The 25860-nt window shown below is 61.7% G+C and overlaps 1 protein-coding gene across 2 annotated transcripts in view; it reads left to right on the top strand.

The window, feature by feature from the left end:
• Nucleotides 1-25860, top strand: part of CCDC85C (coiled-coil domain containing 85C) — an 82097-nt gene that overhangs the window by 52785 nt on the left and 3452 nt on the right. Inside the window, exons 2-5 of one of the 2 annotated variants that reach the window (XM_082617025.1) lie at nucleotides 8408-8481; nucleotides 19274-19378; nucleotides 24124-24219; nucleotides 25067-25165. In XM_082617025.1, the coding sequence (XP_082473151.1) occupies nucleotides 8408-8481; nucleotides 19274-19378; nucleotides 24124-24219; nucleotides 25067-25165 (374 nt within the window). Of the gene's footprint in view, nucleotides 1-8407; nucleotides 8482-19270; nucleotides 19379-24123; nucleotides 24220-25066; nucleotides 25166-25860 lie in introns of both variants that reach the window. The other variant, XM_082617024.1, reaches the window with a different exon arrangement.

The raw sequence follows: 25860 nt of genomic DNA, 5'->3' as shown, positions 1-25860 counted from the left end.
CGAGGCTCTGGTAGTCATCTCAGAGTTTGCAGCCGGCTGCCTTGGCCTGCCCACAGTGCAGACCTGCTGGTGGGCAGCTCAGGTGGGTAGGCCTGCCTGGAAGAGGGAGGGGCAGGGGCACCCTCCCCGCTCAGTGCTGCCACTCCCAAGAGGTATCCTCGCAGGAACCTGATGTTCCTCTGATATACCTCCTCAGCCTTTTCACCTTCATCCATAAATAATATCTGTCTCACATTCAGCCCGCACCTCCTGGGGCCGCGATGTATGCCAGGAGGCAGATGCGCCCTCAGCTGGGACTCGCCTTCCATCCTCCCCATCCCCATCCTGCCTTGTCTGCCTGTCAGAGTCCTGCTTGCTCTTAAGTGCTCAGCTCAGATGCCGCCTCCTTCAGGAAGGAGTCCCTGATTTCTCCCCATCAGCGCATCCTTGCTCTCGGCCCCCCTCATCCCTGGGCTGAGCCTCTTCACTCCACCCTTTCCCCTTCCACAAACGTGGTTATTCCTGCAGCTCCTGCATTAGGCTGAGAGACCCTCGCAGTAGGGGACCATATGCCCTTACACAAGCACGCGTGATTGCTGGTCCTACCGGTGCCTGGCTCTGTGACGTTGGGTGGACCCATTCACTCGCTGAGCGTTCTTTTTGTCCTCTGTATGATAGGCTTTCTGCCGCCCACCTGGCAGGGTCCCTGGGGGATCTAGAGGGTAGTAGAGTGAGTACATTGGCGCTGGGGTCGGTGAACAGCTTCCCTCCTACCAGCTACGTGGGGGAACTTCAATGTTCCAGGAGCTTCCGTCCAGTATTGAGCTTCTGCTTGCTTTTCACTAGTGATGGGGAGCTCACAGCCCCCTGGTAGCCTGGACTGTCGTGAAACAGGTAACTTGCCTTTCTAGTCCTGGATTTGGGGACCCGCTGCTCTGCAAGAATTCAGTCCTTTGGTGACCTTTGGGATTGTTCAGGGTCTGGGGAGTAGGTGGGCCTGGGGTTGGAACATCCTCCAAGTCCTTTAAGAAGACAGGACCGTTCCCAGGCTCTGCTGGATCAGTGTCCCGGGCCTTGATGGGGATGCTCATTCATCAGAGGTGAGGGCAGCAGGAACATCAGCCCAAGACCTGCCGAGCCTGGTCTGTGGGCAGGGTGGGAGGGCAGCGGCCGCTCTGGGACTGAGTACCGGCCTGTTTCCCAGCAGGACTGGGTACTGCAAAAAGTGTGGCCTTTGCCTTGAGCCCAGGGCTGGCTGCACTGAGCTCGAGGTAGGGAAGGCTGCCTGGGGAGAGCCGGTTGCTCCGTCACTGCCTGGTCTGCAGCTGTCACTTCACTTCCCGGAGCCTCAGTTTCTTCATCTGTAAACAGGGGTCGGTCACCTGCTCACAGTAAGAGACGATGAAGACGATTGCCTGTAATTAGGGCACACTGTTGGTGCTCATTAAGTGTGCTGCTTCTTGCTGGAATGACCTCGCCTTGCTCTGTGTCTGTCTTACTCTGTTCGAGCTGCTATAACAGAATACCACAGACTGGGTGGCTTATAAACAACAGGAATTTCTCTCTCTGGTCTGGAGGCTGGAAGCCCAAGGTCAAGGTGCTGGCAGACTGAGTGTCTGGAGAGGGCCACTTCATAGACGGTTGTCTCCCTGCTGTGTCTTCGTTTGGCGGAGGAGGCAAGAGAGCTCTGTGGGGGTCTCTTTGGTTAGCGCAATAATCTCACTCACAAGGGCTCCACCCTCGTGACCGAATCACCTCCCAAAGGCCCCGCCTCCTAACACCATCACATTGGGCATTAGGTTTCAACATACGGATTTTGGGGTACACCGACATCCAGACCATAGCACTGTCCCTGGTGCCCGGAGCTGGTCAGAGCTCCCTGGGGGTGGTTCTCCTGGTGGCCCTGCCTGTGTGACTTGGTGCATTGCTGCATCCTTGTTTCTGTGCCTGTCGGGGGATGGGGATACCTCCCCATGGGGGTGAAGTGTCTGAGGTTACCTGTGAGAGGTGACAGCTCCACCACATCCTGGGCAGGTGGGAGGCAAGGGTGGAGACTGAGGCGCCATGGTGCAGAGTGGGCCTGCCCTACTTGGTTTTGATTTCCATGGCCTGCAGGTATGTGTGGCACTCACCTACCCCCTTGGGGGCCAGTCCTGGGGCGGGGGAGAAAGGAGAGAAGCCCAGGAACCGACTCACGGGAAGGCAGACGCTCTCAGGAGCTGCTCTCATCCTCTGGGGCAGAGAGGGAGGGAAGCCTGGAATGATGAGGGTGCTTCTGTTTAATGAGGCCCTTCCACCTTGGTGGAGCCACCGGCCCCAGTGCCACAGCAGACCCCTCTTAATGACGCGGAAGGAGAAGGGAATTGAATCAGCCAGGCTCCGTCATGGAAATGCCAGCCATCTCACGGCAGAGCTGCTGGGTGTGAGCAGGGGCCCAAGGTGTGGCGTTGCTGAGTCTCCTGCTGATGACCTGCCGCAAAGCCTACCTGTCCCCGAGACCTTATAGGGACCCCGCTCAGGGAGAGGGGGCTAGAAGGGAGGCAGGGCTGGTGGGGACCCTGGAAGAGGCAGCAGCTGGAGAATCAGGCCCCGCATGTGGCTGTGTGTCACGGTGCCACCCCCCAGCCCCCTGCCCCCAGCCTGCATCCACTTCCTCCTTTGCAGAGAGGGAAAGTCGTACTTTTCCCAAGCTGTGGCAGATACTGTTGGCGCCCTGCCCAGATCCCCGTGGCACTTACCGCTTCCGTGCCCACCGCCCGCTTCACCTGTGGGCGCCTGCAGCTCTGCCTGGGAGCTTGCCCTGTCCCCTCTCCAGGTGGACACTCCTGGGGCATGAATACCGCTTTCCTGCCAGGAGAGCCTCCCACCAGGGAGCCCTTGGGCAGGCGAGTAACGGTGAGACCCCCAGCGGGTTCACACCCTTCTCCTCAGCTCCCATTCCCCGCCTCGCCTCTCCACGCCCTCACCTGGGCTTCCTGGGGTCACCTCCCACGTAACCCGCTTGTATGCGAATCCTTGTCTCGCCCAAATTAAGATGAAAGTTCCCGGTGAGGTTGTCACAAGACAACAGGGTAAATGCTGTGGGCTAAGGTCTGAGGGACAGTTGCCCTTGGCCGCTGGCATGCTGTACCCTCTGGGGCCTTGGGGGTGCCAGGTCACTGTCACAGGCTGAGCGCTTCTTACTGTCATTGCAGCTGCTGCCTGGGGGAGCTCATAGGATTAAGAGTCAGCTCTTTTGGGGAAACCTGTTCGACCCAGCCGGTAGGACGGATTCCTGTTAGGTCTTCAGGTTTTCTCCAAGGGCCTACTACGTGCTTTAGCGGTGAGCTAGGTGGGGAGGGGGTGACGGGGTGATTGGACGTGGCCTCTGGCCCCCAAATTCTTGCAGTTTGGACCGATGGTGAGGCTGGGGTGACATTGCCTAGGCAGGCAGGGGGCCAGGCTGGGGGTGGGGGGAGATGTGAGCTGGCAGCTTCTGGGAGGGCAGAGTGCCCTGATGGTCAATGCCAGCACCTGGCACAGGACTCCTCGGTGGAGCCAATCAGTGCCAGTGGGGAGGGGCTTGCAGACCCTTGGCTCCAGGACTCCCACCCACCCACGGGCTGCACTGGTCCTCCACGCCCCTGGGAACAAGGACCTGTGAGGAGGGGCATAGGGAGGGCTGATATTCAGGCTCCTGGGGGCGAGAATGGTGCGGGGAGCTCTCCCTGTCCCTCCAGATGGAAGGTGGATCGTGAGTCCCCCAGAATTGGACCAGTGGGCCCTGGGAGGGTCAGGGAATGTCCAGGGGATACCTTGGCCAGCCTGGCTCGGGGTCCTTTTCGTAGTCACCTCTCTCATTCCCACGCCCCCCCCCCCCCGCCCCCGCCAGGAAATGGCGCTTCCCTCAGAGGCTGGGGCATGGAGGCGCCCCGTGGGATTGTGAGTTGCCTGAGGCTGCTGGGAAGGGTCGTCCTCCTGGGGAGCCGGGCCCTTCCTGGCGTCCCCTGCCCTCCTGCTCTCCCCCCAGCCACCAACCCCGACTTGAGGGTCCACCTAGCTCTCACTCTTCCCCACGGCAGGGCACCTGCTCTGACCCCCAGGTGACCAGATGTCCGGCTCCCTGGCTCCTGGCAGCATGCAGAGCCTGGCTTGGGGAACTGGGGGTAGGGGCAGTGGGGACGGGGTCCCGTGTGGCCGGGGAGGCTTATCTGGGTCTTTGAGGAGGCGGCCTCATGGCCTGTTAAACTCTGCAGGATCGGGCAGGCTCGGGGCTGAGGCTGGGCCTCGGAAAAGGCCCCCAGAGCAGAGCTGGGGGCAGTGGGCAGAGGGTGGCCGATGGGGCCCACTTTCCACGCCGTCCTCTGGGCCACCCTTCTGTTTCCCTTGACCTTAACAGGGGACTCTGCGATGTGAAGGTCCAATCGTTTAGTCCCTTCTCCTTTTTTATAAAGAAAGATTTCTCCCTATTCTAAAGGGAGATTATTTGAAAATTAACAAGAAACAGTGTGAATAAATAAACAGTCACGCGTCTCCTCGTGAGCAACTCCTCCATGGTCAGTATCTCTGTGTGCCTCGTTCCTGGATTTCTGTTTCAATACATCGATATTTTTAAACATAACAGCAATTCTATGAGTAGTTTTGTGTCCAGTTCTCTTCCCTGGCATTTAAGTGTTTTTCTTACCGTTGAGAGAAACTCTCCTAAACGTCATCTGCTGACGACAAGGGTATAAACTCTCTGCTGCTGTTGGACAAATAGTTGTGTCCAGTTTTGGTCGCTGTAACACTGTCTGCATTCTTCATGATTGGAATTAATTCCTTAGGATACGTTCCACTGGGAGCACTGGGTGATTAAAGACATTTTAAGTTTCTCACATTGTTTTTTTGGAATTCAAAAGAAAAACCCAACAAACCTTGATGTCTGAAGTGTAGTTCATCCTCTGCAGCCTCTTGGGGTTTGGGGTGAGCCCAGACAGATGGGCTGAGCGGAGCGGTTCCTTGCTCTGGGGCCACGGACGCGGCCCGTGGTTTGTGGGATGAGCGATCGCCTGTGTCCCTTCTCGTGGTGCTGGCTCTGTCGCCGCTCCTTCTTCCTGACTGCCATCCTGGGAGGTGGGCGTGAGGCTGTGGAGTGGTGGTGTGCCCGGCCCGCCTGATGCCCGGCGCGGGCGCTAAGCTGGTCGGCACGTCTGCTGACTCCCACCCAGGCCGTGGCTCCAGCGGCAGCCTGACAGAGAAGGGAAGGGCTGGGAGCTCCTGGCTCAGCCCATTGGAATGGCAGAGGGACACACTCGCCCCCATGGCCAGGAGACCATGGGCGGGCGGTGTGCCCGCCTTCAGGGTGGCTCTGTGACCGTCCAGGGCAGCGTGAGAGCTAGTGACCTGACTCAGGTCGTTGGTCACACACAGGTGGCTGGTCCTTCTCCTGACTTCAGGGCTGTGCCTGGTAGCACATCCCCTGGTGGGGCTGCGGTGAGCAGGGGGGGCTGGCTTGTGGCTGTGCCTGAGGGTTGGGCAGTAGTGGCGCATCCAGGGGAGATGCTTGACCAAGAGCCACGTCTCATTGGGGACCTCTGCCGGCTTCTCGCGACGGCAGGGTGCTGTTAGCCCCTCTCAGAGCGGCGGGACACCTGGGGTCCTGAGCACTGACCTATGGGGGTGGGCCTGGGTGGTGGGGAGAGGGTCTGGAAGTCTGGGCCCTGGGCCTCCCTGCTCACGTGCCAGCAAGTAGGGACACTCTTCCTTGTGGCCTCCTCGTCTGGAAAACGGGGACGATGCCTTTTGGCCCCTGCGAGCCTTCAAGGAGGGGCCAGGTGCAGGGGCTGCCGTGTGTCACACGGGGTGGATGGGGGGGGACCTTCCCTCCCCCACCGACCCCACCCAGAGGGGGACCACATAGGGGTCAGTGGTTGTTTTAACGTGTAAGGTTGAGGGAGCTGGGAGGGTCTTTACCTTATCCACTGTTTCCCGGGTGATGTTCCAGGGAACCCTCCTGCCGGCAGCAGGTGGAGGACACAGAGGATTGGGGAGGCCAGGCTGCACCCCATCTCCGTCCCCCTGCTCAGAGGGCCCAGCACCCCTATAACACTGAGGCCCTTCCTGTCAGGCCTGTTTGTGAGGGCGGGTGCGGACACGATGTAGGAACTGCTGGTCAGTTTGGGCTGATTGACGGGTAAACCGAGGCCGGGGGCCAGCATGGGGTGTGAACTGTAGTGACTGCTGAGGGTCCCCTGCCCGGGCCCTGGGCACAGGGAAGCCTCTGCAGTCACTGCCCGGGGTCCAGTCCCCCCGCCCTGCCCCACCACTGCCCCACGTGTGCATAAAGAAGCCATTGCACCTCTCGCAGGTCACACCACGGGGCTCCTGGCAGAGCTGCCCTGTGTTACCAGGGTCTCCCTGGGAGTGAGGGGGACTGGGCTGGCCAGTGACCTTCTTCCTCTCTAGAAGGCTCCACATTCCCGAGAGGTGACTGGCAGGGAGCAGGGGGAGGAGTTAGTTATGTAACTGGGGCGGGTTGGGCCGCCCCCCATTCCTGCCCAGGGCCGGGCTGAGTGCTCCTGGGCCTGGTCCAGGGCTGGGGAGACAAGGCTCCTGAGGGTATGCTTGGGGAACAGAGTGACCCACAGCAGGCAGGTCACGGGGCACACGGGCACCTCCTGTAACTGGGGGTGCGTCAGAGGCAGCAGGTTAGCGCTGCTGATGGACGGAGGCTCATGAAGCCTGGGCCAGGCTCCGGCGCAGGGGGCTTGGGGCCCTGGGGAGGGGGCCACTGGCCGCCCCATCCTCACAGGGCGCCCGTGGACTCCTCCTCTGCCGGCAGGCTCTGTCGGGGAGGGGCATGGCATCCATGTCATACACCAGGACGCTAAGGGCCCAGGGCTCGTCCGCAGTCGTGCTGACTGCTGGCGTGGTTGCATGACGGTCCAGCTTGTCCTCTGGCTGCACCTCAGCCCCCTTTGCCCACCTGGGAAGGTTAAAAGCCCCTCCGGTGGCGGGGGAAGTGGTGTGGGGCATTAGGGAGCTGGCTTTGGTCTAAGGTCTGGTGCCTTCTGAGATGAGGGGCCGCTGGTGAGATCCGGGAAGACCCTGGGTCCTGCTGGGGGTCGGGGCCGGTGGGAACAGCACACTGGCCCAGGGGTGGGCAGGGTCCAGGCTGGCGTCTGGGCTGGGTGGCCTCTGGCCGGGCGCTCGTGCAGGTGAGAGGCGCATAGCCGTCCCTTAGCAGGTGGCGGCAGACCTCCCGGGGGAGGTACCCCATGCTGTCACAGAGGCGCTCAGACCTACCTTTCTTCCCTCGGCACGGGCACCTGCTGTGACCCTTCGGTCCCCTTGCCTACCCGACCCTGTGTTAACCTTCCCTGTCCCGTGTTCTGCCTCCCTCCCCTTGCCCTCTCTGCCCCAGGTCACCCTTGGCCTCCACCCAGGCAGGCTCCCTTGTCCTGGCCTGGAGTGAGTTAGTCATTAGTTTTCTCCTCTGAGCTGATTTCCAGCCCAATGGAGAGGTAGGGCCAGGGCTGTGGGTAGCCAGGGTGGCGGAATTTCTCTCGCTTCTTCTTTTTTTTTAAATAGAGACAGGATGCTTTAAGGTGTTTTTTAAAAATTAATTAATTAATTAGTTAGCTTCTATTTTGGCCGCATCGGGTCTTCGTTGCTGCGCGTGGGCTTTCTCTAGTTGCGGCGAGCGGAGGCTTCTCTTGTTGCGGAGCACGGGCACTAGGCACGCGGGCTTCAGTAGTTGTGGCACGTGGGCTCAGTAGTTGTGGCTCGCGGGCTCTAGAGCTCAGGCTCAGCAGTTGTAGCCCACGGGCTTTGTTGCTCCGCGGCATGTGGGATCTTCCCGGACCAGGGCTCGAACCCGTGTCCCCTGCACTGGCAGGCGGATTCTTAACCGCCACGCCACCGGGGCAGTCCCTCTCCCACTTCTGATGTGATTGTGCAGCGGGGTCAGCGTGGTGAGGGAAGGTGGATTTCACCCGCTCCGCGTTCAGGAACTGGGGGCGTGTGGTTGGAGGTATCTCACTGGCCCCTGACTGCAGGAGGGGTGGTGGGTTATCTGCACTATTCAGCCCCCCGAACAAATCGCTTGTAGAAGTTCTGTGTGTCGGGCAGGATGGAGTGGAGGAAGCCCAGATGCTGACTTGGCATGCTCGGGGCCTCAGTTTCCCCCTGAGCAGGGGAGGGCCTCCCTGGACCCTGGGCCATGGGGTGGGCTGCCTCTGGGTGAGGGCCCCACCAGGGGAGCGTTTGTGAGAACTCGTTTTGGACCTAAAGCATTGTGGAAGCTGAAGGAATCAGCCCAGGACAAGCTGGTGAGGGTCCCATCATCCCCTTTCCGCAGGTCAGGGAAACCTGGGCTCAGAGGCCCACCGGAGGGGGCCCAGGAGAGGGTGGGCCCTCCTGTTGGATACAGTTTGCTGACAGGTGACGTGCCCCCTTTGTGTCGTTACAGATCCCTCATCCACGTACATCAGGCAGCTGGAGACCAAGGTGAAGCTGCTGGAGGGTGACAAGCTCCTGGCACAGGTAGGCTGGCTGTGGGCCAACCCCACCCTGAGGGCCAGCGCAGGCCCTGCTGCTACCCACCACCCGGGGCCTAAGCCTCGCCCCAGCACACCTGGGGCTCCCTTCCCCCTTCCCACCCCTAACCTTCCACCTGCCCCCGACTCCTGCCCGGAGTCACCTCCTGGGACACCCGGCCGAGGACGGCCACCTGCCTTCCCTCCATCACAGCCTTTCCCTGTCTGTCCCACCCCGTGGTCTGCGAGCTCCCTGGGGGCTGGTTTTGGGTCTGTCTCAGAGATGGCACAGAACACACACACAAGTGCTGAAGAGATGGACTGCTTGGCCCTTTGGATGGGCGCATCAAGGCCCAAGAGGCGGGCTGGCCCGTCCCCGCTCAGACCCACATGGAAACTTCCCTGCCCCTGCCGTGCCAGTTCCTCTCTGGGCTGGGGTTGCCCTCCTCCCTCCTGCCTGTCCTGAGTCCACAGACAGATGAGGCCAGGCCTCGTCCCCGGCCTGCCCCGGGCCTGTCCCCAGCACAGGGACGGCGGGTTAGAGATGGGTGATGGGGTCAGTGCGGGGAGGAGGTGGTGCCGGATGAGAGGTGGGGGGAAGGCGTCTGTGCCCTTGGCGAGTGTGGCTGGAGCGTGGAGGGGGCATGGCTGCCAGGACGAGGGGCCCTTCCTGCTGTTGGCAGGGTGGTGATGGGAGGCTGTGATCAGCCCGGTCGGTCGGGGTGTCTGGAGCCAGCTGGCTCGGCTGACCCTCCAGCCTCTTTCTCCCTTGTACTCATCCCTGACTTCATCTCAGTATCCCTCTCCCTTGCCACATCTGCTGGCCCATAAGTGGCCGGCCATGATGCCCAGAGTGTTTCTCTGGGAACCAGCCCCAGGGAGGGCTCAGCTGCCTGGCCTCGTTGCTAGGCGACCAGTGGGCTTGGCGCCACTGCCCTGCTCAGACACCCGCTCTGCCCGCTGGGCGGCGGCTGGGATGCTCACAGCCCCAAGTGCAGCCCGACGACTGCCATCCCACCTCTCGCCCTCGCAGGGGCTGCTGGAAGTTCCCCCTGGCTCGGCAGGACCCTGCAGAGTATGTGACTCACGTTTGGGTCTTTGCTCCCCCACATCCCATGGCCAGCGCACTGTGTCAGGCACATAGCCAGGCACTGAATTGCAAGGCTTGTTTTCAAACAAAATGTATCATTTGTTAAGGTGCTGGAAGGGCCTGGCTACAAGATATGCTGGCTCCTCGGGGCTGGCAAGGGCAGGGAGGGGCTGGGGCCTCACCTGGCTGTGAGCTAGGGCTCCTTAGACCTGAACACTCCACGTGGGCTTGTCCTGGTTGCTAAGGGGGGTGTGTGGGGCGGGCTGCAGGAGCTGTAGGCAGAGGTGATGGGGGCAGCCTCAGGACTTGGGGGCCTTTGCCCTGGAGCTGGTTCCCATCCAGCGAGCAGGGGAGCAAGTCACTCACTTCAGCCACCGTACAGCAGGAGGAAGGCCAGGACCTCGCTCTGGCAGTGGAAGCCTCCGACCAGGGGGCTCAGCAGCCTTGTGAGCCTGCCCCAGTCCAGCTGTTCTTTGTGTCACTGTTTCTGGGGGAGAAGCAGGTTGAGAGCTTGGACCCCAGATTTGGAATGCCATTTGCAATGCTGTTCTGCGGTCCAGCCAGGGCATGGCTTGTGGTCCTGTTTCCAAGGACAAGGACAGGAGTGCCCCTGTGGCCCCTGCTCTCCTAGGCCACGTTGTCCCACCGTGAATATGCACCCAGTTCCACGTGGCAGACTTGACCATGGACTTGTGCAAAACCTGCACACGCTCAGGCTGCGGAGTGACAGTCCTTCCTCTTCCTCCTCCCTCTGGGAACCCCCTGGCCTCATAAGGGAGCCCCCCATAGCTGTGTCCACTTGCCCCGTGCCCACAAGTGCAGAGGTGGAGGTTGACGGGGCCCTGTGTCTGGAGCATCAGGGGTGCGGCCACCACCTGGGCAGGGGGTGTCTCTGCCTGGTCCCTCCCCGCCAAGCCTGCTCTGACCCACTCCCAGGGGTCAGACTGGGGACCTTGTCCTTGTCCTGGAGGCAGCAGCAGTGGGGTTCTGTCCCCGACCTGTACCCACGCCGGGCTCTCCGGAAACACACAGCCGTCAGATGGGGGCACGACCCCTCGCCTGGGCCCAGGCGTGCTGGCTTCAGGCAGATTGGGCTTTAGGGACGAGAACCTGCTTTGGCCCGGCTCCACACTAGTACAGGAGAAGTGCTGGGAACGCAGAGACCATCCAGTGTGCCAGGGTTCCAAGTTTCTTGTTTCTTGAGTAGACGTCTCTTTCTCCCCCAGTGAAGCCTCGTGAGGCTGAGCGGCTCTGGCAGTAGCCGGGGGTGCTTGTGTGTGTCATGGGGGTGGGGCGCCTGGGTCCTGTCCTCGTCTCTTTCTCACGAGGACTCTGCTGGCGAGTGGGGGTCTTGCCCAGGGTCTCGCAGTGAGCGGCGTCAGGGCCATGCCCAGCATCCCGAGAAGGGGGCAGCCGTGTGGTGCTGGGGCCTTGGCCCCCCAGTGCACTGCATACCCACCTGCCCGGGTCCCCTTGCTTCAGCCAAGGGCTGACCCTCAACCTACAGTATGCAGAAGCACCCAGGGGCCAGGGTGTGGGCAGGGCATCTCCAGGGTCATGGGCGGGGCTCCTGTTGCCCTGCCCCCTGCTGCCACCAGGGCTTGGCCTTGAGGGTGGGTGGGTGCCCTGGAGGAGGGCGTTGCTGTTCTGAGCCACTCAGGAGATGTGAGAAACAGTGAGAGAAGGGCCGCTTCTGGCCTGCTCAGGGCTTCCTGGCAGCAGTTGATACCTTGCCTGCCTCTGGGTTCCTAGGCTGGCTCAGGTGGCATCAGCTTTATGAGGACCCTTGAGCCACTTCCTCTCCCCTGGCCTCTGTTTGCTTACCTGTAAAATGGGCACTCGCTCACTCACTCCATGTGTAACTGATCACCTGCTGTGTGCATGGCCCGGGGGTACAGTGGTGTCCAGGCAGAGGCCTAGCCCCGGGGGACACTCTTGTGCTGCCTCCTTGTCCTGGCCAGCAGGCCCATGTATACGGGAGAGCTGTGGAGGACAGTGGAGGTGGGGAGAACTCCGTGGGCAGGGCTCAGCCCACAAGTAGACCACTGGTCTTATTTTGATGGGGTCCAGGGAAGATGGGGTTTCCTTAGCCTCCTTCCTCCTGGCCTCCTGCCAATAGCCTTCCCCAGCCACCCCCAGGTGGCCTGGCACTTGCTCTGGGCTCTCTCAGCCCCATAGGCTGCCCTCTCTTGCTGATGGGGTATTGGGATCCTCCTTGTGAAGCCTGGCCCCGACCCCTGCTGGACTGTTAGGTACTCAAGAACTGGGCTGCTGGGTCTCAGTGCCCAGCTGGACTTGGTGGATGCATCTTGGGAAACCCTGGCTGCACCCACCTGGTCTCCCAGGCCAGGAGGGGAGGCTGGTTCTTGCCCAGAATAAGGAAGGTCTGCTTAACCAGGGAGAGTGGCTTCATAAGGTAGTGAGTGTACCATCTTTGGAGGTAATCAAGTGTGGATGGATGGATGGATGGATGGATGGGGGGTATGGATGGCCATGTTTGGGAATATTGAAGAAGGAGATTGCTGCCATGGGTGGGATTCTGGCCACAGTCTCATGGGCTCTAGCTTGTGACATTTTATGATTCTGGCACCTATATCTTTTCAGTGAAATCAAATTGCACAGAAACCTCCAGCTCTGTGCAAAGTGGAAAATCTGTCTTTGGCGAAAAGCAGGGGAGAGCAATGTTATTCTTTTAACTGTCTTCGGGTGATGTGGCTTTGGGGTTTGGGTGGGAGGGCAGAGAGCCTCTGTGGATTCCCGTTCCCCGCTGCCCACCCTCTCCCTCCACGGCCTCTGTTTAATTCCAGAACAGCTTTAATTAAAAATGTGCCAGAGTGTTCACAGGCTAAATTACTGTATTGCAGTTCATATTTTCTTTCTCATGTCGGCTTTAAAATTTCATCAACACAGCTGCTTCCTCTGCAATGATTCATCTGGAGCCCCGTATGTGATATGATTTTTCCCGTGGATTATGTGCCTAGCCGGGCTGGGCTGGAGACGGCTGTCATTGACGTGGGGGCCTCCGCTCTGTGGTTCCCTCCATTCAGTTCCCTGCTGGGCTGATCAATGAAGGCTCCGCATGTGCCCAGAAGCCAGCTTCACAAAAGAGCAAGAAGCAGGTTGGGCAAGAGTGGGCGGCCATCTGGGGGAGAGGAGGCGGTGGTCCAGGCCCACGGCTGTGACCCGTCCCAGCCGGCCCCCCTCCGCCTGGCCCCTGTGCCCGCTCTTCCCATCCTGCCACGCCACACAGGGTCACCGTACACTCAGGTTGGAAGTGACCCCGGGATTTACACCAAGCATGGATGGGGAAACTGAGGCCTGGGTGGAGGAGGATTTCCTGGGACAGGTGACTGTATTAGTTTGCTAGGGCTGCCGTAACAAAGAACCACGCACTTTGGCAGAGGGGGGTGCGTGGAGAAGGGGCTTAAGCAACTGAAATGTATTGAATGTGTTGTCTCACAGTTCTGGGGAGCGTGGGGTCAACAGGTCAGCATGTGAATTTCACTGGGACACAATTCAACCTGTAGCAATGGTGGTGTTGGCCTGACGGTATAAGAAAGTGGGTTTGAGCCCCAGAGGAGTCTGGATTCAGATAATCCCTGCTGTGTGGCTTTAGGTAAGATACCTTATGTCCCGGTGCCTGGTTTCCTCCCCTATAAGACAGGGATGATGGTGATGCCTGCTACAGCACTGACTGGAACCTGGGGGCGCCCGGGCAGTGCCCACGCTTCTCTCCTTTTCCTGGTCTTGGGAGCCTGGGATTTTTCAAAGTCTGGCAGACCACGCCCATGCAGCCGGGCTTGGTCCCTGATGGACTGTTCCTTTTTGCCTTTTGTCTGAGTTTTGAACCATCCAGGCCTTGGGACTGAGGAACAGTCTGCTACTATCTGAGCCCATTGCTGATACCTCAATACTGTTTCCTGCATCCCCAGGGAGGGTTGTTTTGGTTGGTTGGTCCCCTTGCCCAAGCCCTGCAGAGATGCTGGCCTCATGGTATGTCTGTGGTGGCAGTTCTGCTCACTGGCATCTTCTGTGACGTGCTGCTTTGTTGACAGGCTCTGGGCCATCCCTGCTTTGCCTTCGTTTGGTGTCCGGGGTTGGCTGTCATGTCCCCGCCCCCTCTGTCATGAGTGATGTGGTCTCCGGAGGGCTTCATCTGCTTCATAGCAGAACCGTAGAACCAGTGCAGGCTCTTCCGCAGCCACAGGGAGGAAACGCCCTCTTCCCGTCATCCAAGCAGATGATCAGTGTAGCAACGTGGGCAGGAAGAGAGACTAGGAATTCTACCTCTGTCCCCTACGCCTGAGGCTTAACCAGTGTCCACCAGGTGAGCCAGACGCCAGGTGGTCAGCATGGTAAGAGGCCAACCCCAGAGCCAGAGGGCCTGGTTCCAACCCCCAAAGTGCCACTTGCCAGCTGGGTGGCATTGGGCCAGTGGGTTAACGTCTCTGTGCCTCAGGTTTCCCAACTGTAAAATGGGGACACTAACGGTGTCTGCCCCAGGATTAAAGGGCAAATCACGGAAGGCACTGAGGGCCGGGGCTGGCTGGCGATAAGGGTCATGGGTCAGCCACTGTGACCTCGCCTGTGGGCCATCCAGCAGCTGGGTGTCCTTCTGGACCCCAACTGACATGCAGGCAAACAGAGACCTGGAAGTTGGCGAGTTGCTCAGATCCACTCAGTTGCGATGGGATTTGGATTTTGCGACACCTGTACCCTGCAGAGTCCCCCACCTGCCTCCACGGAGGTTACATGGCCTGCCCCTCACTCACCTCATCGGAGCAAGTAATGGTCCTGCCAGGGGACCCGTGAGGGGATGACGGTCACTGCGGTTGAGACCTGGTCAGCGCGGTACCCGTCAGTTACAGGCCACATGGTTCTGGGCGGTACACACATCTGGGTTTGAAAAATGGTTTAGGACCTGAAGTTGCATGGGAGTAGGGGGCAGTGCCAGCTGCGGGTGAGAAACATCAGCCACGCGTTAACCACACGTGGACGCCACGCTGCCTCGTCTGAGCACTAATCCGAAGAACCCACTGGATCCCCGGCCACGCCGCAGCCCCTTTGATTCACAGCCTGCTAATGAGTTCTCGTAAAATTAAAGGGGACAAAAAGCAGGTAAATCTGGTGGGTGGGACCCGTCTGTTCTCGTGAGAGACCTTGCAGGCCACCTTCGCCCTGAGGACAGGCAGATACCTGGCCTCGCCCCGCTGGCTGGGATCTCGGGGTGCCTCTCAGAAGGGCAGCCGTGTTCCGGTGTGAGCCTCGGGGAGGGCTGTGAAGGGGCCCCAGTGCCTGGCGTGTGGCAGGCACGCTGTCAGTGTTTGTGCGGTCTGGAGTTTCTAAAAACGCGGGGCGCCTGTGAGGCGCCTTGGGGACCCCGACCTCGGCCCTTGGCCTCCCTACTCCAGCCCAGCCGAGGTCCTGGCGGCTTTGGGCTAATGGGTGTCCAGGGGAGGGAGGGCAGAGGTGAGGGTCGTGGTTGGCATTGCTGGGTGACACTTGCTCTCTTCCCTTCCAGCTGCCCCGCCCCTATGGCCGCCCGAGAAGCTGGCTTCAGGTAGAGCTGCCCGGCAGGGCTTGTTTGCAGTGCTGTGTGGGGTGGGGGCCGTTTGGAGTGCTGTGTGATGCCCTGTCTGCGCTGGGTGCCCCCCGCAGCGCCCTCCCGTCTCTTCCTGGGAGCTGACCACCACCCAGGGTGCCCTGGTCCTGCCTTTAGATTCATCGTGGGATCCGCCCTCTCTCTGAGCCGGCGTTACTGCCCAGCTTTACAAAATAACAGCAAAAGAGTTATGAGACGGTAGCCTCTCGTGATGCTCCACCCAGGCCCCTCCTTACCCACCTCTCACCGGATCTGCCCAGATTGTGAGGTCAGGGGGCAGGTCGAGATCTGCACTTTGCAGGAGAACCTGCAGTGCCTGGTAGGGTGAGGGCTTGCCAAGGCCACAGGAGTTAGTGCTGGCTCCCAGCTGGCCCAGGTCCTCGGGCGAGGTCTCCAGGGATGCCTGGAGGTGTGAAGAACCCACCAGCGCCCAGTGCTGGGCTCCCACCCTCTCCGAGCGCTACAGCCTTGCCACCCCCGGGAGGTAGGCGTTACTGCCCTGTGTTAGGGTTTCGGAAAGCGGGGCTGGTGTCACTTGGTGTCACTCCATCCCCATGATGGAGACACTGACATCTCCCTGTACCACGAGGGCTGGCAGGCTGAGGGATGGCTCCCACTGATGGGATCCTGCCCCTGGTCACTGCATACACATCAGCCCATGGGCCCTGGGTCTGGGGACCTGAGCGGTCACCTGCGGACAGATTGCCAGGTGGGGACGCCCGGGCACCCCCGTGTCGGTGCTCACCTTCCATCTCCGCAGTGGCAGGCCTTGCTTCACCTGTCAGGCACTGCCTCCCTGCCTGGGTGCACACAGTAGGACCATGTCCTGTGGTAGTCTATGGCCCACCCGAGGGGCTGAGAGCCCTTTGGGACCAGGAAGGCAGGGTGAGTAGCTGCCTCTGAGCGAGCCCAGAAAGCGGCCCCCGCAGTGAGGAGCCCTGAGTGGAGGGGCGGGGAGGTGGGCGCCTGGCCTTGTCTTCTCTGAGTTCTGCCCTTGGCCTTTTTCTGTTCAGCACGTCCTTTGACGGTGTTCCCCAGGAGGATCTGCAGGTGGCCTCAGGGGAGCCCCCGGCTGTGCAAGCGGGAGTCCCTGGGTAGGCGTTGACTGGGTGCTCCCGTTGCCGGGGGCCTCCTTGCAGCCCCACAGAGGCCCGGAGAGGCTGGGGTGGCCCGAGTTCACACCACCCGCTGCGACCCGCTCTGAGCTGGATAGCGTTGCAGTGATGGCCCTGGACAGAGGCCCCGGGTGCCCTTAACAGTGGGATGGGTGGCTCTGCAGCCTCCTGGGTCTCTCCCCGCTGGTCCAGAACTCTTGTGCTGCTTTTTCGTGCGGGACAGGGCGGGGTGGAAGCGGCCGTTGCTGTAGCTGCAGTGCTGGATCGTTTCCTTCCCTTTTAAGGATCCGGGCAACCCTGTTCCAGCTCCTGCTCTGTGTGTCAGATCCGCTTCCCTGTGTCCCGAGGGACCCCGTTAGGGGGCCTGGCAGGGCAGGGCAGTCCTCTCCTGGGGAGCAGTGGTGCGCCCCGTGTCCTGCCCGCCCCGCCGCCCCAGAAGGCCACTTCAGCTTCGCTCCACCTCAGTGGTGAAACCCTGGGGATTTCATCTTCCAGGGCACCCAGAGGCAAATGGCAGGAATCTTAATTTGGGTTTCAGTGCGATCATGTTTCTTCGCGTCGATGCGTCGTTAGCTGCATTGCCCCGGCGTCCTCCCCGCCGGCTTTGCGGCTTTTTGCTCATAAACTGCTGTGGGCTTGCAGTTACGGACACATCGCCGAAGGCAGGGGTGGGCATCGCATGCTGCTAAGTAAAAACTCCCCACCCTCTTGCACACACACCTGCTCCCCAGGGAATTATCTGCAGGGAGGGAGGAGACACACAGACCTGTGTTTTCAGTAGCAGCACGTGGGCGGCTTCTGAACCCATTTGGTCCGGGATCAGAGACGCTGTGGAGGAGGGGAGACTCAGCCCAGAGCAGAATCTAGACGGGGTGCGGGTAAGGACAGGGCAGCACCCGCCGTCCTGGTCCCAGGGGCCGACGGGAGAGAGCAGTGGCTCCAATGCCTGGCCCTGTGGTCAAATCCGTGTGTGTGTGTGTGTGTGTGTGTGTGTGTGTGTGTGTGTGTGTCCGTCCAGCCGGGCCTTACACCTGGTCCCTTGACTTTCTCTCGCCAGGCAGGTGGGGATGTGCCTGCAGAATTGTGTCGGGGCCCCAGTGAAGGCCTGCGGCCCCAGGGGTGGACATTCAGCGTGTTGAGTTGAGAATGCGCTTTTCCCCTGGAGAAGATTTTGTAACTGTCACAGAGACCTGGCCAGGAAAATAATTGGTTTTGGGATTTTTGCCTATAAATGGAGCTGGGGGTGAGACCCCCAGGGAGGCAGGGGTGCCCTGAAGGGGGGATCCCCAGGGGAGGGTGAATGAGTGCTGGGTGAGGGGCGGCGTCTCTTTCTTGTTGGTGCCCGGTGGCAGAGGCTCGGCTCAGATAGACCCCTGGCTGGGCCAGGGAGGGTCAGTATGCCTCGGGCTCTAACGCCTCAGGTTAACCCAAACAGGACTTGGTCGGTGTGTGACATACTGCAACTCAGGGGACCCCACTTCTCTCCCCTCTGTGTCCCTTGGTGACCTTGGCCACACTCCGGTCCTCCCTAGGCCACGGGAACAGTTCTTAGCTAGGCGGCTGATCTCTGCTCTCCTGGGGTGGGCGGGAGCCTGGGGTGGGGATGGGATGGGAGTGAGGTAATGAGGGGGAGTGACTGCCTTTCTCCTGTTCCCCCGGGCCGCCTCCACTCCTGCCCTACAGATACTTACAAGGCACTGCTGTGTGTGCCCAAGCCCTTGAGACCTGGGGCGTCTGACCTGGGTCTGATGGGGGCGGGAAGGCAGAACCCAGGGAGTTGATGAGGCTGGAGGTCCCGTGAGAAATGGGGGCCTGGGTCCAGCGGCCGGCGGGGGTGGGGGAAGCTGGGTGTGTGCGGGGGCCCCCGGGCAGAGCAGGGAAGTGCTGAAGAGGAGGAGAGGGGGGGCCCAGGAGTGGCTGCTGCCCGCCCCGTCTTGCTCCCCCAGCCCTGGCCTCTTCCCCTCCAAGGGTTTGTTTGGGCAACTCAACGGCCTGCTGCTGATTTATGGGACGTTCCGCTGCATTTTATCTGCCCAGAAGTGTTTCCGCAGTTCCTTTGAAGTAGAAGAGGGTGTTGGGGTCAGAAGCGCCACCCAGGGTTGTAGTGATGCAGAGGGTCCAGAGGCCAGGGTTTCTGCTCAGCGGGACCAGGGGACCTCCGCAGGATTGAGCGTGACCGCTGGGTCCTCCCCCTCTCTGGGTCCAGCCCCAGCTTCTGGGGGCCTCTGCTTTGCCCCGAGGGGAACCACCTGAGGCCAAATACGTGCTTGTTCATTCATTCATTCATTCACTGATTCATTCATTCACTCCTGCTTCCCCTCTCCTTCCGAGCGTGCCCTGAGCATCCATTAGCCGTGAGCCCGGCTGCGCTGGTACCTGTGGATACAGAGGGTGAGGCCGGGGGCTCGCACTCACGAGCTCCTTTCTGACGGCGGAGGCTCACGGGCAGCGTGTCAGAGCGCTGTGCAGGCTCACCCCTTGGGCAGCCCCAGCCCCGTGGAGGCGGGAGGATTTCCCGGAGGACGTGGGCCCCAGGGGCTGCAGAGGCCGTTCCCCAGGCCATTCGGGGACCGAGTGCAGGATGCTGGAGCGGAGGAACGAGGTGGGCGGGGCGGGGCGAGCCACGCCCCCATTCACTCGCCTGTTTATTCAGCCATTCAACAAACGTTTGTAAAATACACAGCAGGGAGCGAAACAAAGCCCCTGGCCTTGTGGCTCTGACTCTTGATGTCGCTTGATGACGCTTGATGTCGACGGCTACTGATGACAGTGGCAGTGAGGACAGATAAACTGGGGGGGGGGGGCGGAGGGAGGACGCACAGGCCGGGCCTCCAGGCAGCTGGGAGGAGCAGAGCGGAGGGAGCCCCGCCTGGACCGGGCGGGCGTGTCTCGTCCAGCGGCCCGAAGACCTGACGGGAGCATCCTCGGCCCCCTCAGCCCAGCCCCTCGCCCCTCACGTCTAACCCCTATCCCCTTCTCTCTCACGCAGCAGGCAGGCTCCGGAGAGTTCCGGACGCTGCGGAAGGGCTTCTCCCCGTACCACTCGGAGTCCCAGCTCTCCAGCCTGCCGCCCTCCTACCAGGATGCCCTGCAGAATGTAAGTGTCCCTCCCCCAAGAGCCCCACTGTTCCCATGTGGACCGCCCACCTCCGGAAGTGGAGGGGTGAGGCTCAGACCGGCTGGTGACCTGCCCAGGGCACGAGGATGGTCCACGGCTGAGCTGGGATTGGGATCCTCAGCTTCTGCCCGAGCTGCTTCCAGGGCAAGGCTTAGGCTCAGGTCCGGAGTGGCCTTCCTCATGCCTCCGCCCTCCCAGGACGGCGCCTGGGCTCCCGACCCTTGACCCTCCACCCTCGACCCTTAGAACCTTGTAAGGGCCCAGCGTGGTGGTGAGAGGTGGAGGCCCAACTTGGGATACCGTTGCCGGCAGTGCAGGCTGGGGCAGAGGCCACGAGGCCCAGCCGCCGTCTCTCTGTGCAACTCGTCCGCCGGTGTCACTCCTCGGACACAGCAGGGAGTGGCTGCCCTGTGTGTACGTGAGGGCGACTACCCCAGACTTTGTAACGGAGGTGGAGGAGGAGCTCAAGTTTATGACCGGGGGCTTCTGTTATCACCAGGGCGCCTCCAAGGTGATCCTGGCTTCTCGCCTGGGCTCTGACCTGCCCTGGGTGGGACAGGGAGGGCAGCGTGCGGCCCGCCCCCTGGATGTGCATCCCGGCTCAGGACCGCTCCCTGCGGGTGAATGTGCCGTCATCCCTCTGTGACTGAGGGATGTATTCTTGTATTCAGAATACACAGCTCTACAGAAGCAGAAAGTACATTAGTGGTTGCCAGGGGCTGGCAGGAGGCGGAAGGAGGTGATGAAAATGTTGTTGGATGACTGCACAAATCTGTGAATGTGCAAAAACCACCTCCCAAGAAGCACGCGTTCGCGTGAGCTCTGTAGACGTTTATTGAGCATCTGCTACATGCAGGGCCATGCTGGGCGCTCTCCACACACAGAAGCCCTGCAGCAAGGCAGGGACTTGATGAGAAGTCCCCACGGAACAGATGAGAAACCGAGCTGGCCTGAGGTCACTTGCAAGGTGGGCCTGGACTCTCCCCCAGGGTCCCAGCCCGGCTGTCTCCCTTCCATGCCGGCCAGCAAGGGCAGCCCCAGGGTTCCTCCCTGGGCCTCTGCGCTGGCAGGAGCAGGCTGATGCCGCCACTGGCTGCTGGCCGAGAGCTCTGCTGTTTCTCTTCTGAGGCCCTCGCACCTTCTGCAGGAATGTAGCTGCTGACGCTGTGCAGGCAGCAAAGCCTGCTGATGACAGATAATCCAAATATTTATCCAGGAGCCCCGTGGCTGAATGAGGCTCCACGAGGAAGGGCTCTGAAAAGCCCAGCGTTGCCGCCACAGGAGTGGCTCCCCCAGCCCATCATACCCTCTGCCCTCTGTTCATTCTGATTGACTGTGGGAATCCTAACAGCTAACGGTACTGGGCACTGAAGGCTTCTTGGTGAGCTGCAAACTGTAAAGTGCTGTGCAAGCCTGGCTGGCTCCTAGGACGTGCAGATGGGAGCAGAGGGAGCTCACTCCCCTAGGCTGAGCCCCTGAGGCCTCGACAGTGCTGCTTAATGCTAGGGGAGGGCATGAGTCTTCCGGAAGGCTTCCTGGAGGAGGCCTTAGGAGGGGCTCCCTGTGCCTTCTTTAGGCTGCCTGCATGCCATGGGTTGTCACCCTCTTTGGAGGGAAGGAAGCTGAAGCCCACCGGGGTGGGGTGGGGTGGGACGGGACGGTTTGCCAGGGTCACACGGCTAGTGCGTGCCAGCACCAGGCCAAGCTGGGCTTGGAGGCCAGGGGCCAGCGTGCAGCACGAGGCTGCGGGCAGGTTCCCAGGGCAGACGGAGAGGGTGATGGTGTCTTGTGGGAGGGGCAGCCACAAAGGCCGCGGAGGAGGTAGTAGAGGGGCCGGAGCTGAGGTGGAAGCTCAGAGGCCAGGCCTCTTGGGGTGTTGATAGGGCGCTGAGCCCTTGCTGGGCCCGTGGGTCCACAGGGAGAGGAGGTGTGTGTGGGGGGACCCCCTGTGCTCTGATGCTGCTGGGGGCCTCGTCTCTTCCACAGCTAGGTGTGGGCACATCTTCTGGAAGGCTACCTGCATGTCCACATGTCAGAGAATCCCGGGGTGAAGCAGGTGACCCTGTGGGGTGGGGACACCTCCTCCCTGCCCAGCTGGATGTCCCCACCCTCCCCGACCCCATCCCTACCCACTTCTCCCACCCACTGCCTGTCAGTGGAGCGAGCAACGGAGTTTGTACCCATCAGGGTCTCAGAGGAGGAGGCTTTTGACAGCTCCCTCGGGAAACTGGTTTCCCTACTCTTTTTTGGTCAGTTGACTATTTTTAAGTGTCCATTGCAGTGGATTTTAGAACCTTCACAGATTTGTGCAGTCATCACAGCAGGACATTTCCATCACCCTGGAAAGAAACCCCGTGCTCCTTAGCAATCCCTCCCCGCAGCGCCCCGCCCCCAGCCCCTTGGCAACCACGAATCTACTTTCTGCCTCTCCATGTTTGCCTTTTCTGGATATTTCATATAAACCGGAATCATAAAATATGCCATTCTTTGTGACTGGCTTCTTTCACGTAGCACCACGTTTCTGAGATTCATGCACGTTGTAGCATGTGTCAGACCTTCATTGCTTTTTATTGTCAAATTTTATTGTCCACATAAATTTGGACAGAATTTTATGTCCAACAGTTGTGTGGGTAGCCCACATTTTGTGTAGCGTTCATCAGTTGCTGTGCATTGGTTTGTTTCCATTTTCTGCCTGTTGTGACTCGTGCTTCTCTGAACACCCCTGCACAGGCACTTGAGTGGACGCCTGTGTTCAGTGCTCTTGGGGGCATCTCCCCGCTTCTGGCTCCAGCGCTGGAGTCCCACAGACCGGGGTTGGAGGCTTGGCCCCCTGGTTTACTAGCTCTGTGGCCCAGCCTCCCCTTCCTCATCTGTAAAGTGGGAGCATAGAAAGACAACGTCTGCGCAGAGGGTTGCCATCGGCACTCCGTGGGCTGCTCTGCTCTGAGTGGGCTCTTAGGAAGTCGGGGCGAGGCATCACTGGGCTTTCCAGGCTGTGGTCCTCCCGCCATGGCAGGCCTGCAGGGGTGAGCTGGGTTTGGGAAATGCTCTAAAGGTCGCAGTCCTGACCGCTGTCCGGTGGTGGCTTCAGTCGCAGGATGCCGCGGCTATGCTCTCATTAGCGCCTGCCGTCCGCTCGGTGGGGTGGCCCAGGAAAGGGTTGGATTGCACAGCCTATCCCGGCCACTCCTGGCCTTTGCTTCAGAATCGGCCCCCTTACAGTGCGGGCGGGCGGGGAGCCCCAGGCGCAGACAAGACCTGAAGCCAGAGGAGCCCAGGGCCGGGCGCCTTCCTGGGCTGTACTTGTGCGCGGTCGCCCCCTGCTGGCCTTTAGTGGGGAGGGCAGCCTTCTGCCTCAGGGTGCACACCTATGTGTGTGTGACCCGCCCCCCACCTGTCTCCCAGAAGCCGCTTCGGTTCCCCCGCATGACACACCCGGCCGGGAACCGGAGACCAGGCAGCCTGGGCCAGAGTTAGGGAAACAGCATCCCAGGCTCTCCTTACACCCTGGGACACAGGGACCCTAGCTGTCGTGCAGACAAGGAAACCGAGGTGCAGAGTGGGTCGGGCCTGCCTGGAGAACCCTGCCCAAGCCCAGCTCTGCCGGCATTAAGGCTGTGGGGTCTGGCCTCTGCCTGGAGCCAAGAGCAGGGTGAGCCTGCGAGGCCCTGGGAGCAGGTCCGGGCCACGTGGGCAGGTGGGGAGAAGGCAGAGGGGTGGCTGCTGGTGGTGGAAGATTCCAGGCCCCGAGGGTCCCCGCACAGCGTGGCCTGTCTGGGCGGGGTCCCAGGGCGATGGCCTCATCAGCCGAGCTTACTGAGTTGGCCTGGTCCCTGGAGGGGTCATCGGGGGCCAGCGACGGAGAAGGAAACCAAGACTCAGAGACAGGAAGGATGCCCAAGGACGCCAGGGTCTCCTCCCCCTCACGCACTCCCTGGGGTGTTCTTGGGGTTTAAGCTCTGCCTTCCAGCATCTGCTGGTTCCCCTCAGGTCCCCTCCCAGCGTCTTCTGACCTCCCGGCTCCTGCCGCCCCGCGGTTCCATCGGTCTCCTTGTGTGTGGGCTCCTTCTGTGCGGCCCTGATCCCTTCTTGACCTTGCTCTGGGGCCGGGGTCCCCACTGCAGCCCCAGCCCAAAGCCCTGCCTTCTGCCCCATGGACACCTGGCCAGAAGGAGCTGGCCAGCTGGCGAGAAGCCGGGCAGACAGACACGGGCGGGCAGAGGGCCAGGGAGTGGATCCCTTCCTCTCCCGGCCTGTCTCCCGGCCCCCCAGGCTGATGTGGGTGGTGGGCACATGGTTGCCAATTAGGGTGCTGGCAGGATGAGGTGGCACTGTTCCTGGGTGGCCCGACAGAGCTGGGAGGGTCAGGGCTGGAAGCCCCAGGAATGCCCTGGGGGGTGGAGGCTGGGGAGGGAGGGGGGCCTTAGGAGGCAGGCCGCCTGGGGCTGGAGCCCAGGTCCTTTGCATCGTCCCAGGTGACCGGCACAACAGACAGCAGACCTTCCCTGCGGGCTGTTTAGAGGAGCTTGCGGGGTGTGTGTGCGGAGTCCCGATGCTGCCCCCGCCTCACGTCCAGCCTCCTCTCCCCCCTCACCTCCACCCCCGTTTCCTCCCGCCTGGGCCCTGGCCCCGCAGACGCAGTGCCCTCTCCCAGCTGCTGGCACACCTGTGGCTGCCACCTGGGAGCCAGCCAGGGCGAGCTGAGACGCACTTCCTTCCCACAGGGCCCGGCCTGCACGGTGCCCGAGCTGTGCCTGCCCACCTCGGGCGGCTACAGCTCTGCTGGACAGAAGCCCGAGGCTGTCGTACATGCCATGAAGGTGAGGACCCAGGCCCTGCCGCTCCCTCGGAGGCCCCCAGACCCCTGCTGCACTTCAGGAGCCTGTGACCTCGGGCCCCACGTTTGCCCTCTCTGAGCCTGGGGGCAGCTGAGCGGCAGGGCAGGGACTTTGGTCTCTGGGTGGCCGTGGCTGCCTGGAGCACCGTGGTGGGGGAATTCCGCGGTGCTGGGTAGCGGCCAGGGAAGCTGAGGCCTGGGGGAGGTGGGGGGAGGGCTGGCACTCTCCAGGGTTGGGGATGGGGGTTGGGGGGCGAGGCTCAGGGCTCCCAGGCCCACTCTCCTCCTGCGCCGTGCTCAGGGCCTCAGGGTGCGCCCTGCGGTGCATCTCCCACCACGGCATCCCCGTCCCTTCACGTGTATGCGCGCCGTGGACGCAGCGCACGGTCCCCCGGGTGTAAGGCCCGGCACGGCTGCACAGACACGGCACACTCGCGCCTGTGCGGGCGGTGGCCGGGACACACCCCTGACGTGCGTGAGCCGGGCCGCCCTGAGGCCCAAGTGGGGGCCCGGGGTCGGAGAGAGTACCCCCATGTGACCCCACCTGTCCTCCCTGCTCCCGCGTGACCTGTCTTCAGCTCTGCCCCCGGTGCTGACACGGGGTGGCTGCCTCCCTCGTGCGGCGTCCTCGGTGTTGCTGTCCTGCGGGGAGAGGACGCGAAGCGGGCAAGGACGACCTGGCCCTAAGGCCTCTCCATGCCCCTGTTCCCCGCACACCACCCCTCCGGCCCGGGACCCCACGGCTCCCATTGGCAGCCGGGGCTCAGGGCGACCTGCCTGAGGCCTGCCTGGTGGCTTCCGCCCCTGACCCTGGGCCCTGTCCCCTGCAGGTCCTAGAGGTACATGAGAACCTGGACCGGCAGCTCCAGGACAGCTGCGAGGAGGACCTGAGTGAGAAGGAGAAGGCCATCGTCCGAGAGATGTGCAACGTGAGCCTCCTGGGGCCCGGGCCGGGGGTGACCTGGGGGGGCGGGCCCTGTGCGGCCAATACTCCCCCAGGAGGGGCCGGTGACCTGGGGGGCTGGGAGCAGGTGCTGGGGCTTCGGGAGCCCTGGCCTCTCTTTGTCCGCTTGACTTCCTCCCCACTCCCGCCTCCCTTCCCTCTTCCCCTCCCCTCCCCTCCCCTCCCCCTTTCCTTTTCCTCCCCTCCCTCTCCCTCCTTTCCCCTCCTTCTTTCCTTCCCCCCTTCCCTCCCCAAGAACAGGGTCCCTGACCTCTGGTCTTGCTCGCCCCACTTATCCTGACCCTTGGCCCCTGTCCCCTGATGTCTGTCTGGCTCCCCGCCTCCCAGCATGCTGGTGCCCCTGCTGGCTGCCAGCGCACAGGTGCTGCTCACGGGGCTGCAGGTGGAACGCTCCATTCTGCAGGACCCTCCACCCTGGAGCTAGCTGCCTTGGCTTGTGGAAGCTGGGCTTCTCTGGGTCTTTGGGGAGGCAGACGTCATCCCCCGACCCGCCTGGCCAGTACGCATGGTCTCCTTGGACTCGTGAGGGAGCCAGCAGGGAAGGTGGATCACGGCGCTGCACCTGGGCCTCGCTTGGGGTGGGGTGTCCCGAATCCCCCTCCTCTGCCGCCTCCTGGGTCTGTAGGCCCCACTGGACAGCTGCGAGGCCAAGTCTGCCCC

This window comes from Mesoplodon mirus, assembly GCF_964341445.2.
Source record: "Mesoplodon mirus genome assembly, chromosome: 4".
In the NCBI taxonomy this organism is placed as follows: Eukaryota; Metazoa; Chordata; class Mammalia; order Artiodactyla; family Ziphiidae; genus Mesoplodon; species Mesoplodon mirus.
The sequence above is the reverse complement of the archived record's forward strand: the minus strand, read 5'-3'. Positions and strand labels throughout refer to the sequence as shown.